Source organism: Chaetodon auriga, chromosome 2 (assembly GCF_051107435.1).
Source record: "Chaetodon auriga isolate fChaAug3 chromosome 2, fChaAug3.hap1, whole genome shotgun sequence".
NCBI classification, from domain to species: Eukaryota; Metazoa; Chordata; class Actinopteri; order Chaetodontiformes; family Chaetodontidae; genus Chaetodon; species Chaetodon auriga.
In genome coordinates this window covers 24,368,226-24,380,864 of record NC_135075.1, presented here as the reverse complement: position 1 = coordinate 24,380,864, position 12,639 = coordinate 24,368,226, and the positions used below count along the sequence as shown (strand labels likewise).

Sequence of the window (12,639 nt, the reverse complement as noted above, 5' to 3'; positions counted from 1 at the left end):
ATTTAGTCCTGAATATTCAATTTTATACAGAAATGCTTCAATTTCGAAGCCAAGTTTTCAGGGTCTTTGAGCAAAAGACAACATCTCTCATTAAATGCATCTGCATAATTACGCAGATTTGAGGCTCAAAAATGATTAATCTGCTGATCGCTTTCTCAATTAATCGCTGGTTTGTTTGATGTATGAAACATCAAAAAACACTATTTCACTGAGGCAAAGGGGATGTTATCAAATGCCTTGTTTTCCCAAACGGGTCCCAAACCCGAAGATATTGTTTCTAATTACATAAAACAGAGAAAATCAACATACCCTCACATTTAAGAAGCTGACATTTTGACTTGAAAAGTGACCTAAATGATTAATCGATTATCAGAATGGCTGCTAATGAATTTTTCATACCTAACTGATTCATCGACTCGTCACTGCAGCTCTGATGCAGACTACAACCGCCCCATATGGATCAGATCCATGAACAACAAAACACACACAGCTGAAAAGGTAAAACGCCTGAAAGAAAAGGTGCACTGGGTGCACAATCGCTTCATCCTCCTCCTCAACACCACCATCAGGTAGGTATAATACCTGCGGGGGAAGCCGAGCAGTGGGTTATGTGCACAATCCTATAATCCCTCACTTGGCTGAACAGTTGTTAGTTGTCTTCGGGCTTAGAGCTGACTTTGCTCACCAGCAGGGAACCAGCCGGCTGTAATTTTAAGCCTGTGAAACCACCAGCATCATCGACCGGCTTTCTCTAAATCTTCACCATCCAAATTTGAAATCTCAAAACGGGCAAGTCACGCATACCATATAAGGCCCTTAAACTCGTGTGAGGGTGTTTACGGGGTGGGCACTGACCTCCCCTGCTTGGTCCTATGGTTTATGTACTGAAACACAAGTGGAAGAACAAATAGACAGCAGCTCCCATTAGAAGGACTTTAATGGACGTGATGAACGAGATGCTTGTCTGATTTCTGGTCGAGCCGAGCAGAGAGCATCTTATGTAGTACAAACTATGTACGGTACATGATCTGCATGTATGCTGTTCATTTCCTTTGTCTGTACTGTGATTTTTTTAAGTAGCTTAATAATGTTGAAATGCATTTTCCTCTCACTACTTTTGGAGTGACATTTTGCAACAGGTTAGCCATGTCACATGTGTTTGTAATGTGCATTTAGTGAAAAGGGCGGTTAGTCAGCCTCTGGCTTTTATGGAGTACTTTCCAAAGAGGAGTACATGATTTTCTTTGCGTACTCTTTGTATATATGTAATCTTGATATATTAATCAGCATTTGCTTTATTTGACATGTATTTTCTTGCTACTATTTCATTGCTTGCAATGGGTGCGATATGTCATGTGATGTAAGACGCATTACAGGTTTTTAAGATGGAAATTCTCTGTACTACTAGCTACTGGGAGTGCCGATCTATTTGTTTCAAATCTGCAAAAAAAATAGCTGCTCAACCATCCATCGTTTTGTCTACTTAACATAAATGTCCATTTTGAATTCACATAGTATAAAAAGATTGTCAAATCAACATGGAAACTGGCACAGGAGACAGTAAAATCACACTCGAATGCGACACAGTTTCAGTTGTTTTTTTAGCTCATTGGTTTTTGTTTGCAGCTTTGTACAAAGAGCCACGTTATCATCTGCTGGAGGCAATTTACATTAAATTGCATGCGGAAATTATGCGGCTGCAAAACAACTTCTTCAAGGGCAAATCCCAAAATGGATGTAGACCGGTAATTTGATGGTCCAAGTCTGGGCTTCATCAAATTCTGTTTGAGAATCCTTTCCCTGTTGTTCATTAGGCATTAATTTCCCCAGAGAGACTCCTTTACAACAACAAGGCTTTTAACAACAGGGACACATTTTATTGACAACTGCAACAAACCAAATATGTCCGACACATTAGAGTTTCTGTTCATGACACAAACATGCCAAGTCATCTCAGACCGCTGCATGCTTTCAAAGAATCCCGACAATCAGAGATTAGAGGAGCAGGTCTGTGACTCGATAATGATCAGGTTTGGATCATAGATGGAGGGGAAGATTTAGGGCAACGTAAATGAATATGGAACACGGTCCCTCAACAGGCAAGATGCTAAACTATCACACTGTTCCAGTAGAGCTGCTCTGGGGACAATCTGTCTGCTGTGTGAACAAGGACTGGCTTTTCTCAGCCGCGCAGTCGATTCATTTTACTGCTGACGTGAATAACGAGTGATTCAACTACCTTTGATAATTACTGTTCCACACACAAAGGCAGATCGTTCCTGCAATCGAGTGGTTTGCATGGACGCAACCGATCCAACCTTAGCTGCGACACTAACAACGTATTGTGGCTAAATCACTGGAACTGATGGGGAATGCAGTACGTCTCAGTTGATTGTTGGCTGAGATTCTGATAGCATCTGCAACCAGAATCAACCCCTAAAGTCTGATCTCTATCCAAACATCACTGTGGGTGAAAGAAAAAAATTCCCTGCATGATGTCTGTGAAAACTGGACTTGTTTGAGGTTCTAGAAGATGTTTCCCTTCCCATCTAAGAAGCTTCTTTGGTTCTGACTGGTGGGGAGTCCCGGTCATTTATCCTCCTGCAGGATTGACAGTCGGTCACAACTGAAGAAGCCTCTTCAGCATTCAAGCGAGTCCAGTTGCCTTTTACAAGTCCCTGCATGAAACAAATTGACAACCAGAAATCTTTGCTTCCTCCACTTAGGGGCTATTTATAGGTTAAAATAGTGATTGCAGTTAATACAGCCTCAGTGGCCTGGACTGCACCCCAATTCTAAGCTCACATCACTGATGTGTAGTCCACTGAGATGCAAACACCTCCATTTAACCAGAGTCACATCTGGTGGACCTGAACTGTCTGACACCTAATAGTCGAGCGAATGTTACTCATCAGTTGCTTACGACAGCCGGGGCTCTTAGGTGAGGAAAAAACGCTGCCAGGCGTGGTGGAGATTCATCTCATTCATCTTTCTCTCTGGACTGGAGATTTGTGATACAGCTGAATGGCTTCCACTGACTCAACCAGTCAATCATTTAGTTTACACATGTAGAAATAAAAAAGACCTGTGGCTTAGTGGTTGACAAGAAAATGTGATGTTACAAATAAGATCGAGACAATTACCTGAAACCAAGAAACATTAATAGAAGTAGTAGTAGTAGTTTTACACAGCAACTCTCAAGCTAACATTTACCTTTTCTTTAACTACTATTCCTAGAATCCCTTTCCACAACAAATTGGTTGTTGCTGCTCCAAAAATACAGTTTTTCGTGCCCTACATAGCTCTTACTTACTTGCCATTGGTTGGCGGTATCTGCCTGTGCACTCAGGCTAGCTTTCAACCTGACTCCTACCACAGAAATGTCAAACTGAGCCTCATGAGTGCTTTCCAGGCAGACTTGGCAGAGCCCACGAGCAGCAAAACACAATAGTAAAAGTAATTTAGTTGCTTCATGAATTCTAATGCACTGCGCGGCTGAGCGGCTCACTGCTCATAAACCAAAGTGTTTTCATATCTCAAAGACTCACATTCCGACTGCGACAAAATCATCAAATGTATGTGAGTGATGTTTTTGACAAGACCGTGGCGATGCAAAGCCGCATCCATCCTCTTTCACTCCCTCCTATTAATCATGCTGATTCAACTGCCATCAAAGAGAAGACCCAGTGTTATTTTCCAATAACTCAATATTAACGGCATTTATTTGTCTTCATGAGAATGACACACCACTTTCCTTGATGATGAACGACCAGCGCTTCTGTTTTAATATGTTTGCTTTCCTCAGAAGACATTAGCACACCAGAGGTAATAAAAAAGTCCCCTCAAGTCTTGATTATTTTTGGATAACTTTATTTACCACTAATGGGCTGGCTAATTCCCTCAACCTACCGCTGCTTTTTACAGTACTCAGTAATAAATCTAGGCTGTTCGCTTGAGCAGTCTGCACCCACAACTTCTGAAAAGTCTTTAAAAAAATAATCAAGCTGGAACAGGTCACCACGACCAAGACAAACAACCGACACAATCTCCCTTTGTGGCATCGCAGATTAATGCACCGATCTCATTATTTTAGCATCTCAGCAGCCATTCACCATTAACGGTTAAAGCTGTAAATCAGGAGCACGCGGTGCTGACAGTGAACGACCTTGTCAGAGTCATCTAGTTCTGCAGCTGTTGAGCAGGTGCGATGAAACTCCCTGAGCAGCTCCACACCTTCCTCTCTGCACTCCTCTGCGACCCAGTCAGATGGGTTAGGAGCAAGATGCAACAGGTACACCAACGCTGGCAGCGCCCACGAAGCTGGCAAACTCCAACATCACTGAGCACGCGGAGAGATTAATCCTCTATTATCTTACCCTCCATAAGCTCCAAATGTGAAACTCCTTTTCCTCTGAGGCATCCTGCTGAGCGGCTGATGAGGCTTCCCAGCTGAGCGCAGGATATCAGAGCACTTTACAGCACCAGGCTAAAGAATAACAAGCATACCTTCCTCCTTTTTCTATCTCAGTTTGTCTCTCCTCTCTTTCCACACCTCTAACTCTTTCTCTCCTCCTCCCTGTCTCAGCCCTCGTCGAGTGTGTGTGTGTGTGTGTGTGTGTGTGTGTTCTGTCTGGGAGTATTTTATGTGTGGACACATCTCGGCCCTCCCTCCTCGTGTCTCCTTTGTGCTCTCTGACTAAGTAGCTCCTATCTCTGCCAGATTAAGAGGAAGGTGCGTCCGGCTGTCCCGTTGTCCTGGAAACAAACAGGACTGCTCCTCAGACTCCAGCTTTCTCATTTCCAGCAGGAGGAGGACACGAAATTCTTACATTTCCAACCCGGTGACCTCTGACAGCGACTTCCGCTGCCGCTCAACTCCGACAAGCAATTCTCAAGATGTGATATCACAAAAGCTCTCCGCCCAACAGTGTGTCTTTTTAACAAGTAATCATTTCGTCTATTTAAAATTAAATCACGTAAAACGCCTGTTTTAACTGCCCACAAACAAAGGTGATATATTCAGATAGCTTGTTTTATTTGATGAACAGTCTAAACCTCAAGGATATTTAGTTCACTGCTGTAAAGAACGCTCCAAAAACACCTGTTTGGATCATTCCACAGGTGAACAGCTTCATTGGTAACAGGTGATAGGATCATGATTGGGCATGAAAGGGGCATCCTGGAAAGGCTCAGTCGTTCACAAGCGAGGATGGAGCGAGGTTCACCACTTTGTGAACGCATGATTGTATAAAGGAGATTCATATGTGAGCTCAGGAAAACTTAAGAAAAGTACACAGCTTGTTTGCAAATTCACATTCTGTTTTTCCTTTCATTTCACACTGCGTCCCAACTTTTTGGGAAGATGGGTTGTGCAAAACCCTCACATTTGAGAAACTGGCATTTTTACTCACTAAAACAATTAATCAAAATAGTTGCTGATCAGTTTTATACTAATCCACTAATTGATTAATCCAGTAATTGTTGCAGCTCTACTCTATTTGACCTTTTTTTTTTTTAAAGAAAATGAAAAAGGATTCAACACCAAAGTCAAACATCTACTGGCATGCAGTGATAGAGGCAGCAGTCTCCAAACTTAAATAATGTGACAGTTTAATCATTAAGCTACCTTTTAAGCCCCTGAAGATATGAAGTGGAACGCTGCCCATGTTCAGGATTTGATGCACTTCCTCATCTGCCCTTTGGGAGGGTTCAGTGACCTGGCAGAAAGTTTGCATTGCACTGGAACTGCAATGCCAGCTGATGCCAGTCACTAATTTGGCACATCTACCTTTTCAATTTAATGTGACTGTTGTTTGAGTCTCTGCTCAGAACGTGACGATTCTAAGCCCAACAGACATTATTGGCTGCTCTGTAAATGGAAAAATAACATCTTAGTTTGCTATCAAACCTCCTGGTTCACATCTTAGATGACAGCTCCCACTGAAGTGGATTCGCACTGAAAAGAGGTGCAGCCAAACTACCTGATGTTTGCAAGTCTCTCATGTTACTTGACCCGTTTGAACCTGGCCATTCCAGCTCTACAACCGACACTCGAAGCCTCTGCTGTGACTGCGCCGCTCTTGAACTTACAAAATAGATCAAATGGAGACACTTGTCAAAGTGACACCAGCATCAAGGTGTGTGGAAAGTGATATCTTTGTCGATCTGCTGGCAGAGCACATGTCTGCTTACAGTCAAACAAGAGAGGGCAATCTTACATCTCTTCTGATATCGCCTCCTTCTTGTCTCTTCTCATTTTCTTTCCTCTCCATTTCACCTCCCTCTCGCCATCCTCCCCTCTGCTCTTTTCTCCTTTCATGTCCTCTCTCTGCCTCTGGCTACCTTCTCCCCTACCTGTTTTATATACTGTTTATCTGAGTAAATTATTAAGTTTTCTGCTATGATGAGGCCCTATATCCTTCCCTGCCCTGTCCATTTCAAGAGCATTGATTGTCCTCTTGTCCCACAACGCTTCAGCGCTAATGTCGGGGCGCCCTGATGACTCCCCAGTCGACCTTTAGTGATTCTATTAGGTCTGACTGGATTCTGGCCAGACGTGTGCTATAAATCAAATCAGGAGCTAGAGGAGAGGACACAGGAATTTGTCATCCACAGTGTCCTCACCAATGTCCTTCAGCTGCTTTATTGATTGATATTTGCTGCGATTGTCCTGCATTGACGCTTGCTGTTTGACTATTCTGTATCTCAAATAAAAACAACCAATCGTCCATCACGAAAACGGACCGAAACAGCTGTTTTGGGAGCACAAATGTGATTGTAAGATGAAGTGACAGCACCGCAGAAAAAGAGCAACATGCGATAGCAGAATATTGTATTATCTGATATATTTGGGTCATGACCTCGGGGCTAACGTCAAATATATTTGAGCCTGAATGCAGCAGCCGTTGAGAATCTCCCCTCAGCAGAGGTGTTTCAGCCTCTTATTTGTTTGTTTTGTAACTGGAGCATTCAGACAGTCAGAGGACTCCTTTATTATTTATGTCTCTGTGTATGTTTTTTTTATATACATTTGATGTTCATTTTATCTGTCAGCTTCTTTTGCAGATGCATCTTACTAGAAAAGTATTCCAGTGCAGTTTAACAGTCTAGCCCACAGGCAAAAATGTGCATCCTCCTGCAGTCACATCCCTTTCTTATTTCGAAAAAAGTGGGCACAAATGGCAGCTCCTCCTTTCCAGTCAGCCTGCCCCGGTTCCTCAGCTGACAGCGACACTGAAATGTCTGTAACAGACTGATTCTCCAGACCCAGGCGTCCGCTCACAAACTCGTTATTGTCGCTACAGTAATGTATTTTCAAGAGCTCTTTTCGCCGTGGCTTTTTTTTCATGTGCCTCAAAAGATGTCCTTCATGAGGCTGTGGAAAGAGGGAGAAAGAAAAAAGCTGTTTGCCCAGAGTGATTTGTGCGCGGCAGGTGAAAGGGAAAGGGCAGTTTGGTGTAATTAGTCTACGTCCGCAGGTTTCATTCTAAAGTCGTCGCAGGCTGGTCGGAGTGCTCTTTTAAAGCAGGTCAGCCTTGACTCTGAGGACTTGACTGGCGACAGGAGGAGGGGGACGGGTGATTGGAGGCTGCCCTCTGCGGGATGGGTTTCAGTGCACCCTGAAACACTGCTGTCACAGGGGTAGAGATATACTTTAGGAGTAAATCACCTCCAGAGAGACAGTTCCAACGGCAAGTAAAGAAGTTTACGAGACGCTGTAATAACTGCATGGACAGAATTAACAAGACACAAAGTATATATGAAGGAACTTGATTAGTTATTATGGGCAGAAGGAAAAAAAAGCATTGATTCCTTGTCTACGATTGACAAAGGCAGGACAGTATAAACACCACACAGAGGGCCTATAACAGTCATGTGGTTCACATTACAGTCAACATCTCTCCACTCCCTGAGTACACAGTATCAGATATACTTCTGGTTCAGCACAAACACGTTCATCTATACAGCAGCCGTCCAAACATAAACACTCTCTTCAGGTGAGAAGAGTCAGCAAACCTTCATATGCAGCAACAGCTCCTCTTATGTGGGTTTTAAGGGCGAAGGAGCCATTGCACAGTAACAGCACAGGCCCTTCCCTGTAGGACGCAGACACATAAAATATTTACCATGTGTGTGCACAACTACACCCCTGACAAGATCGCAAGGACAACATGCTCTGCCTCAGTGGCCTAAAATGCCCACAATCATGTTTTCACGTCCTTTTTGTTGAACTTTCTGCTGGATAAAATGCACTTTTTCTCTGCTTCAAACAGCACCATCTTTTCGGATATCTTGAAAGTGCTGAGCTCACCAAAGCATCACAAAATCATCAGTAGGAAATAAAATATTAAAGTAATGACTCTTTGGCTGTGTTTTGAAGGCCATTTAAGAGCATTCTCCAACTTTCTATTGCAGAAATAACGCAAAGTATTCACCACTTCCGAAGAAGTTGAATAATCAGCATGCTCACTGTATTCAGGGCTTTATGTAAGAATGGCAAACAAGAAAGAGGAAGCCAAATGAGAGGGAAAGCAGAAGAATAATGAAGTTGTCTTGGAGCAACACTACCCCTCGCTGTTAGCCAGAGGAACTACTTTTCATCCTCTCAAGCTGCTGAGTGTCTCAGGGGCTGTTTGAGAGCTCTGTTTGACACAGACAACTTTGAATTTTAAGCAGATAGACTCCGTTGCCTTTCAAGCAACAGAGCGTACCGCCTATGATGAGTTTCACAGCAGAGAGAAAAGAGAGTGGGAGAGAGACACACTAGGCCCCGAACAAAGCATTAAGATTTTATCTCCTTTTATCTTCATGCCACTGTCCATTATTCCATTTCAGGTTGTGCACATGTTACTGGTCAGTACAGTTACAAGGTTATGGAGCAGAAACGGGCTCTGCAGAGGCAGCCACTGGTCCGTAACCAAATGCAACAAATGAGATTCTCTCTCTCTGCCACAAATTGCAAGAGCGAGATTATCGGGGGTGCTGACATTGTATAACTCGCTCATCAAAGACAGACAGATTCCAGCAGGAACTCGGGAGACTATTCTTGTCCTCCATCACCCAGCCCCTCCAGATCTGAATGTCATGAATTTCACAACTCCTCTCCAGGCCACGATAACAGAGGAGGAGGAGGGAGGTGGGGGCGTCGCAGAAAAAAAAATTAGGGAGCTAGAAAGAAGGCAAAAAGAGTCTGCGTTAGGCGACAGGAGTGTAGATTATATATATAGGATGAGTAAGGCATGACGGGATCCAGCTGCCTTTGTTTTCATTTTATCTGTCTTTATACATTTACAGTTATGAGCAGCATGTTGGGGATGAGACAAAGAAGAAATATGAAGACACAAATCACACCAACAGAGTGGGAGAATCTGTGAAAGTGGCCCTAGAGCAATGTAGAGTGAGGGCAGAGCGTAGCAATTTACAGCGCCGCTACAATCCCACTGAAAAACCCCAGCAGGACACGTAATCTCAGCCTCTGGGGTGAAAACCAGCAGCAGAAGCCCATTAGAACAAATAAAAGAGAGATGCTTAGGCGAAGGAGGGAGAAACCAAGCTTATTTTTCATGTAACAACTACTGAGTCAAGCAGGAGGAGAGAATCCCCCGTGGGCCACATCCTTGGATTAATGACTTTGCAGACAGAGGAGCAGCAGAGACTCAGTTAGGGGCTGACTTTGATTTATCCACATGAGAAGGCAAGACAGGGACCAAGAGGAGGCAGGGGGAGATTTCTAATCATGCAGCCTCATCAAAATAATCATTCATTCAGACCTCATGGCCTGTCCACTGTCAACACACTCCATCTGACCTGCACTGGCTGTTTGGAGCCTTCTTCTCGGCATCTGCCATCAGATAAAGTTGTGCTTACAGTTCAACAAGATGTGGCTGTAAAAAGGAGGTTGTTAATGAAAAGCTGTCCGTCGGAGAAGAGGTGTTTGTTTGCTTCCCCTCGCTTGTTTGGGGACCGGTAACTGCAAATGACTATGTCTATTGCAAATCACTTTTTTCATGCCTAAGCCTGAAACGATTGGTCAGCTGGTCGAACAGTTGATGACAGCTGTATTGATACCAAAAATGCCAAAAATTTCCGAGTTCCAGCTCCCCAAATGGAAGGATTTATTGCTTTTCTTCATCTTATATGATCATGAACTCCATATCTTTGGCTGTTCAGAAGCTATTTTATGACTATTTGATGGCAGCATCATTCTACTCTATTTTCTGAGATGTTTTTGTCCAGCTGATTAATCAATGAAGGAAGAGAGGATCTGCACTTTGAAAGAGTTATTTCACTCTGTCTCTCCTCCTCTTTGTGCTGGCACCAAACTGATCCTTTCCTAGCGTGGGAAACTTGGCACGAAAAAGACTGTATCTGGAAGATGCTCACTTGATGTGAGAAACCTCAGACTGCGGATGGCTGATATGGGCGTAGGGTTGCACAGAATGTGGACTGTAGATACTGTTCGTCATCTCCGCTTATGGAGTCACTTACAAAGAGATCACTTTGGGGCCAGTGTGGAGAAAAGAGTGAAACTCATTGTTTTATGACAGACTTAACAAAACTATGTATCAGAAGCGTTTGGGGGCTTTTTGTTTGTTTGTTTTGTTGGTTTTATCCTGATGAACTTGAGCTCAGTGGCCTCTTTCCAGACACGGGTCATTTCAAATGATGTATCCTTGAGCAAAAAGCCAATTCTTGTGATATGTTAATTTGAATCTGTCTGTAAAACAATGAGGATTTTTAACCTCCCCAAAAGCCAATTTTAAAAATGTATTTGCTAAAACTCTCAAATTTACAAGAACTGTTTAAGGTTTTTTCACACTTTGGGGCACAGGCTGCAAACACAACACTGACATATTATCACCTTTTCTTTGATATGGCGACCTTTTTAGCAAACAGTGTGACCCTGAATGTAAGTTCAGTAGTCTGTTTTTAGTCTTCACTCACCCCTGAGGGAAGATTCTGGCTCCTTAGCTGTTAAATGCTCCCCTCTGTTCACCAGCTAGTTTCTAAATTTGTCTGCCGTTTGGTGATGGACACGTAGCAAAACACTGCAGGTGAAACTGCTGCAGCACGCAAACCAAAAAATGAGATTGAACTCAAGCTCCGTAGAGCTGAGAGGAGTTGAGGTCGTTAATAATTATCCATTGGTTGATCACCACTTCAGCTGTAGGTGAACTACAAGTAGTCATGTGATCCTTTGTTCATATAAAGGTGTTGATTACAGCTATTTTGCAAAAGTAGCTGAAACAATAATAAGTGGCTTTTTCGAGACAACCGTATTTCCACAAATTACAGCCCTGAGATACGCCTGAGTGAAACAGCTGCTAAAAGTGGGGAAATGTAATTTGTGGCAGAGTCCCAGTGTGCAGTGTGATCTCTGTGCTCACGCCGCTCCACGGCTCTTGGCAATAGCCCCCGACTTTAGTTGCAGCATCAAAGGGCGAAAAAGCTCTTTCATTTGCCTTTGTTCCCACTGTGGCATTTCACCAAATCTGACAGCGCTGGCACTGTCCAATCCCTGCTGTGGCTCTGACCCTTTGAGGGCTCCCAGACTCCAGCTGGGAATTGCTAAGCTAGCTCCTATGAGGAGACGACTTGCTGTGACACACTCTCTGGGACGCTTATCAATTAGAGGTTCGTAAACCCAACATGTGTCACGGGGCTGCTCTGAGATGATCAAGGACATACTGTATGTGCCTAAATTCATTTCCATAGGACATTCAAGTATTATAAAAAAAGGCCACCTATGCAGATAATAGCAAATATTATTTATCAATCAGGTTTTTCAGTAATATAATAAAAACAACTGACCATGACCAAACTATTTGTTATAACAGATTACATGAATATGAATTAAGGAAATGTGATTTCACTCAGTACATAAGGGGGAAAATCATTCTTTCATCCATCCAAATTTTCACACTGACAACAGGTTTCATTGCTCATAAATGTCTAACAACGGGCTGCCTAGTGCCAGCTGCTATAAATAACTCAGAAACACAGATGTCTGTGTGGACCTTGTATACAGTCGAGCAATAAACAGTTTTTTTTGCCCTGAACATCACTCAAGTCCAATTCTACCCTCAGATTCTGCTACGAAATAGCACCCAAACTCAGCAGCACTGATGCAATCCTTAAATACACACATGCATGCAAGTGTTTGGAGAGAGAGAATGCAAGAGGTCTGGGTCATTTTCCTTTTCTTATAAACAGTATTTAAATCAGGAAAGAAACCCCCCCCTCTCCATCCCACCTTTCAGACCGGAACCAAAGCCTATTCAGGATGTCTGTGTTTTGGAATGATGGATGACGGCCGACAGAAGGTCACATCAAAGACAAAGGAGGGGGAGAAATGCAGGATTAAATTAAATTTAATGCATCCTTGGTGACTTGGCCACTAAATAAAAGAGCTGTATTTAAGAGCATGCAATCATTGTAGCTGTGCACCAATTTGACTAAAGAGGCTCTGTGGATGGAAGAAATTCGAAAACTCTGGAATACTTCTCTGTAGGAGACTTAAATGCATATGAACATAGGTCTGTGGTCAATATGGTGCATTCCTCAGAGATTCAATGCACAAGTGAGCTAAGATTAATATTTGTGGCAGTTTACTATTAAAGATGAAAATCCTTGTAATAA

The 12,639-nt window shown here is 43.0% G+C and overlaps 1 protein-coding gene across 9 annotated transcripts in view; it reads right to left on the bottom strand.

Moving 5' to 3' along the window:
- The window catches only part of rap1gapb (RAP1 GTPase activating protein b), a 95,361-nt gene that overhangs the window by 55,043 nt on the left and 27,679 nt on the right, over positions 1-12,639 (bottom strand). For 2 of the 9 annotated variants that reach the window (XM_076742277.1, XM_076742308.1), the window contains exon 1: positions 4,377-4,512. The exons of 3 other annotated variants lie outside the window; for them this stretch is intronic. In XM_076742277.1, coding sequence (XP_076598392.1) covers positions 4,377-4,420 — 44 coding nt within the window. In that variant the 5' untranslated portion in view covers positions 4,421-4,512. Of the gene's footprint in view, positions 1-4,376; positions 4,513-12,639 lie in introns of those variants that run through there. 4 more of the 9 variants (XM_076742268.1, XM_076742303.1, XM_076742294.1 and 1 more) reach the window with 3 other exon arrangements.